The sequence below is a fragment of the Barbus barbus genome, assembly GCF_936440315.1.
Source record: "Barbus barbus genome assembly, chromosome: 45".
NCBI classification, from domain to species: domain Eukaryota; kingdom Metazoa; phylum Chordata; class Actinopteri; order Cypriniformes; family Cyprinidae; genus Barbus; species Barbus barbus.
In genome coordinates, this window is record NC_136723.1 from 10448070 (window position 1) to 10454069 (window position 6000).

Below are 6000 nucleotides of genomic sequence, written 5' to 3' on the forward strand. Positions count from 1 at the left end.
AGAACAGTACAGCTTACATCTCTATCGCTGTTTAAAGCAGTCTCTCTGTCATCTGCTCACACCTCAAAGCCAAAGGAACATTAAAACATGTGCTTGCTTCTCAGTTGTTGTGCATAATGAGAAGATTGGCAGGTCAATGAGGCCAAGTCTGAGGCTTCAGCGAAGTTCAGCATGTACTGCATGGTTCCACGCTTCTCTCCACAATGCTTTCCATCTCTGTCACCAAAAAAGACACTGAGGAGATTAAAGCATGAGAGATCCTACACTTCAAAGCTTAAGACTGCCACCTCTGCCTCAGACACAGTAAAGCTTGCCAATCTCCACTAGATTCAATACATCCGGCCCATTCATCCCGGTTCCAGACCACAGTTTTTTTCACCTCTTAACGTCAATACTAATTGATAGTAATGCATTTAGATCTTTCCAGTAAAAGGAGAAACTCAGAACCTCAGCAATCCTCTGATAGTTTTCAAACAGGTTTGACATTGCTAGAATACAGAACACAGTTTGAAGATGGGTGTTTGTATCATCACTGTGACAATATTTTAATAGATGTTAAAAATTGTGCAGTTAATGAAACAAAGACACACCACATTCGTTTTTTTTCCACTGTTCAATCAGTGGCTTTATGGTCATTTTTTTCTCTTTTTCTGTTGTTGTTGCCCACAGCTGTGCAACAATGTAAGCACAGAAAAATAGTAACACAGACGTGGTGAACAATTAAATAGTGTAGTTTAAAAAAACAGAGTATAATAAAAGAAAATACTTCAAAGGAGTTAAAAAATAAAATGTTTGCTTTTAAAGCTTTTCAAACATTTAAAGTTCCAAAAAGTTTTAAAAAAAAAAGTTCAGTGAATTTTTTGTGGAATGAATCAAAGATATATCAAACTATACATTATAAGTTATTTATGAACTATTTGGACCTCCACAAACAGTCTAACATTGCATGGCAGAGATGATATTTATGGCAGGAGGGTGCTGGGGGAGAGAGACAGAAAAAGAGAGTACCATTGTTGGTCTCAGGAGCTGCAGTATAATTACTATAGCACATGCGGGGCCTCTATGAAGATGCCTGGCTGCAGCAGGCCGGGGACCAGCTTTCTGTACTGATTCTCCCCGCAGCCCCACTGCACTATGAATGAACTCTCCTTGCTTTTCCACATGGCTCTTTCTCCCATTTCCCTCCTCTCTTACTGCCTCTTCTGTCCTTTCTCCACATCTCATTCAGAGAGCTCAATAATATGGATAAGCGGGACTTTCACTTGCCCTGCCAACATTGTCATACATGCACCTAATCCAATGTATTATTTACAAAACAAATGTATATGTATTGATACTATTATGTCCTATTATATAATATATACCAAAAGGTGCTTATTATACTTAATTTTTTATCATATTAATATTTATATTGAGTGCCAAACAATATTTCTATCATTTTGAAATCTTCCATTATAAATAATGCGTTCAACTTCAATATCGAAAACCTCATCTGTGTGAGCCAGCCAAGATGTTACCGTGGCAACATATTTAAATTTGCAGAATTTTTCATGTTCAGAGAAACCAAACGTTTCCGTTTGCAAGCCACAAATAACATATTCATAATCATAAATCATAAATCATAAGAAACCATGGCAGCACAGCACTAACCTGACTAGCGACAGTTCAATCAACTAGCATTGGGACATCAAATCTTCCTTATTGTTAAGCCCTGCACTCATCTCGATTTCTTGACCTTTTCTTGTCCCTCCCTTCCTCTCTGTAATCTGCAAAAACACACATTACTATCCCCCCTTTGTGTGGGACAGGGAGCCAAAGGCTGCAAGGCAAAGTAGAGGATTCCTCGCTGGAGATTTAAGACAGAGTGACACAGCAGACGTGGAGGAGCTGTCAGCCGATATCCCTGCTCCTGTCCGGAGCGAGTGTCAAGCTTCTGGATACAACGACGTGTCAGGACAGCCTGTCAGTTGCTGTCCGCAGACTAACAAACGCTGCTTTACCTCTTCGTCACCTTTCAAAAATTTTATTTCAATCATATTCTCACCCCTGCAGAATCTGGTGAGATTGGGATCAAAAGCATTACTAAAATTAAACTCATCTGCCAAAACCCGAGCCAGAGTTGCCAATCAAAAGCAGTGGGATATAAACCAACAGCTGAAACACTATTATTTGCTGTCCTGGCAGTATCAAAGACCTTATGATACATTTTCAAAATGTGCACTGTTTTCCCAAATAGTCAGTGGCCTAAATGCAGTTTAATTGATGAGAGGCTACACTCTAAACCAGATGCTGGGAATGTTACGCTTGGCTGTCAGTAAAACAGAATGCTAAGATTTTCCTCTTTAGTCAAGGACCGTGTTTCATGTCTGAAAAGCGCAGGCTGACCCAGAGCTCTAATGGCCCTTGGGGAGAGTATTCTGTATGTGTCAGCTTATGCCCGAGACACGCTTGCTCTGTTAATAATCTCTCTCACTTTGTTCTCGCCTTGCGCAGAGTCTGCCTAGCCCACCAAGGGTTTAGATCCAGAGGGGGTCGGTCTCTTTCACTAAGGCTGCTGTGCTTGATCAGAGTTGGATTTCCACGATAATTAGCCATGAATCAAGGTGAAACACCAGAGGATACTCAATGAACCGACCAGTCATGTGACCTGACCTCTCCTGTGTCTATGTCCATCCGGCAGGACGTTCAAAGGGCAACAGATCAGTGTCAAAATGAAAGGCCGTACAAGTTATGAGACTGACAACCGTGATAACGCATGAAGATAATCTTAAAAACCATCTGCTGGTGTTAAAACAGACATTTCAAGCACGATGCACATAGAATAAAAGTGAAATCTATGCTCTATTCCTTTCGTTTCACTTTGCAATGGACAAAACCAAATACTTATGTACAAATCACTGACCAGACCAGACCATAAGTGAAATAAAAAGCATCCTACCTGTCTTGTGACTGTTCTTCATACATTCTCTCCTTGGCTTCCTTAAATAGGCGGATTGCTCTTTTGGATTTCTTCATCAGGCTGTCGATGTACACTTTGAAATAGTCATTCTCACTTAGCTGTGTTAGTCTCTGGTTCTCTTCATATTTGCACAGAATCAGCCTCAGGTGCTGGTAAGTGTCAGGTAAAATATCCAGGATGTACGGAGGACTGTTCTTCAGCTGTAGTCTGGGATTCTGACATAACCTCACCTAAAAAAAAACAAAAAAACAACGTCGGCTTAAAAAAAAAAAAAACTCCTCTTCACTGAGAAGTAAACAGCAATTTTTACTGAATTTATTTTGAATAAAGAAAAAATTCAAAAGGCAGGTGGTATTACTGATAAGTCGTATATAAAATATTTGTAGTAATGATAGATGCACGGGAAATAAATCACATAAGATATAGTATAAATGTATACATTAATATATAAATAATATTTTTAAATCAAAAAAGGACTGCGTGTATGAAATAAATAGTTACAAATAAATGTTTTATTACTTAAAAGGGTCTTCAAGTTAAAATATATAGGTAGGTAGACAGATAGATAGACAGATAGATAGATAGACAGACAGATAGACAGACAGACAGACAGATAGACAGATAGATAGATAGATAGAGTAAATGAAGCTAACTGGGTGGATTTCAGCTACGAGCAAACTTCTCGAGCTTGCCTCCACACAGTAAACAGTTTGCTACAATGTATCAAACAAACGCTTCCAAACAACCGACTTTCATGGAAAAGTCTCTCGGCGCAGGAGAGCAGAGGAAGCACTGTTGCGTCATCAAGACTGTAAACATACTCAGTCAGGACACTTACTACTTTGTCCATGAGTTTCCATGTCTTTTCTACGGTCCGGCGGTCAGCGGCCGCTTGCTTGGGGGGTCCGACAGCGTCCTGGATGGCGTCAATAATGCCTAAAATACGGCCTTTCCGATTATTAGGTGGGCGTCCACTGAGAGCAGTTGCCATTTTCTGCACACTGTAAGACAGAAATGTTTCTCCTGAAGGCAACAAAACACATGTGGGCAGATATGTGGCCGTATAAATGAGCTGTACCAGCACCGAAAACATTAGGTCTTTTATATCAGTCCAGCGTTTAGTACAAATCAATTAAAATGCTTGAACTTTGTAACTGTAAGCAATAGCAACGCCATTAACCAATTTAATCCCACTAGTTATATTTGAGAACATTAGTTGGAAACCATGAAAGACTTACAATATACAAATACATCTATCATATTATACTCCACATGTAATGTTTATAGTGTCTAAAAATAAACGTCACTGGTCACTTTTGTGATACCCAGAATAAGTAACTGAATAAGTATCTTATTAAATCACATTCTAAAACTTTTTAAAACTTTTTCTGAAAATAAGCATGCAGTTTGTTTAATAAGGTTGTCTATGCAGTAAAATACATGTGCCAAATAAACTGGGAATAATTTGGGATTAAAGCGTTTAAAAACCACCCCACAGAAAGGGTTACAGTGTTTCACTATTAAAAGACATAAATGCGTCGTAGTAAGAAACGCAACTTGATGTTCAAAGATTATGACAACTCATGAGCCAAAGCTTAAATTCACTGTAAAATGCGGCAAATTGCTCTTTTGTATCATCTATAAACTCCAGACTTACTGCGGCAAAAGGAAAACAGTGTAGCTGCCAAGACAGGGAATGTCAGAGTTCCTGAGTTAAAGCTTTAGGGAGGTCCCCACAGCAAAAGCACGAAAAACACAACGCCAATCCCAGGAAACTGTTACATCTCTGCCCAGATGTTCAGAAACGAGAAGGGTATCTCTTTTTCGTATCCTGAAGCAGAACCCACTTAAACGCAATACAATCCCGCTTTTCTCGCTGTCTGATACGATCGTGTCACTGCTCGCTTAAAAATCAGTACTGGAACAAGGAGCAGCGAAACCAACAGGGAGGAGCGAGTGGGCGGAGCCGATGAAACAATCGCTCTCAAGTGGCCAATCAGAAGGCGGGAACGTTCTCGGAGGTGATGGAGTCCTCCAATCCCCAATTAGAGTGGAGACTTTAAGTGCATACTTAATATTTCCGTAAATGAAGAGGCAATGACGTTTTGTAGGTTGCTCCTATTATGCTAATTGTACATTCAGTCGTCTTCACTTTCTCCGATGGAAACAAGTGTTATGGCAAGCCGTTTTAGCATTTTTTCATTAAAAATGGCAAAAAATATTGTATGTATAATTATTTTGTAATTACTAGTACACAATTCAATAGTGACTAGTATATTTTTTTTACATTAGTATTATTCAATTGATAATTGCACTTCCTATTGAATTAGTCATAACTTATTAATTAGATACAAGTACTTATTTTCCATTGTCACTGTCCAGTAACTATTCGATTGTTAGTAATAATGATACTAGTGACAAATGGATTAAGATACTAGTATCTCATGAACAGCTACTACTATTATTACATAGATGCTAATAATTATACATTACTAGTACCATATATAAACTAGCAGAATAAATAACTGGAATACTACAAAGATTAAATTTCAAAAGTTACTAAAATTTGAATTGTTGAATTGGGAAAATGACAATGGAATAAGTACTAGAATCCAATGAATAATGTAGCATTTGGACCAATCAGACACCCAATTATTTGTTATATTTAACAAATAATCCCTAACACCATCTCATCCAACCAAAAAAAAAGCCAAATATGAGGGTCTATGGACTCTTCCCTCGAAATGCAGCTAACACCTCAAAAATGCAGAACAGGCCTTTGGTTCCATGGCAACTAATGCTGATAACACTGGTTTTAGTGCTCAAAGGAATGTGGCCAGAACAACTCTCAAATCAGTTCCCCATAAAAAAGACACATAATGCCCATAAAAATGGACTCTTCTCTAATTAATTCATAGACCTACCTTTCTGTGAATTAACACACATCTCCTCAGGTCACTGTGTGTGTTATTGCTGTTCTTGTATATTGTCTTCTGTATTGTGTACTGTTTTATGCAGGCTTATGATAGAACCACTTGTTC

General features: G+C 38.5%; 1 protein-coding gene across 2 annotated transcripts in view; it reads right to left on the reverse strand.

The window, feature by feature from the left end:
• The window catches only part of LOC306863942 (E3 ubiquitin-protein ligase CBL-B-like), a 62957-nt gene extending 58068 nt beyond the window's left edge, over nucleotides 1-4889 (reverse strand). Inside the window, exons 1-3 of one of the 2 annotated variants that reach the window (XM_079407552.1) lie at nucleotides 4617-4889; nucleotides 3798-3960; nucleotides 2939-3189 (exon numbers count right to left, since the gene is read on the reverse strand). In XM_079407552.1, the coding sequence (XP_079263678.1) occupies nucleotides 2939-3189; nucleotides 3798-3950 (404 nt within the window). In that variant the 5' untranslated portion in view covers nucleotides 3951-3960; nucleotides 4617-4889. Of the gene's footprint in view, nucleotides 1-2938; nucleotides 3190-3797; nucleotides 3983-4616 lie in introns of both variants that reach the window. The other variant, XM_079407553.1, reaches the window with a different exon arrangement.
• Between the last annotated feature and the right edge of the window lie 1111 nt (nucleotides 4890-6000).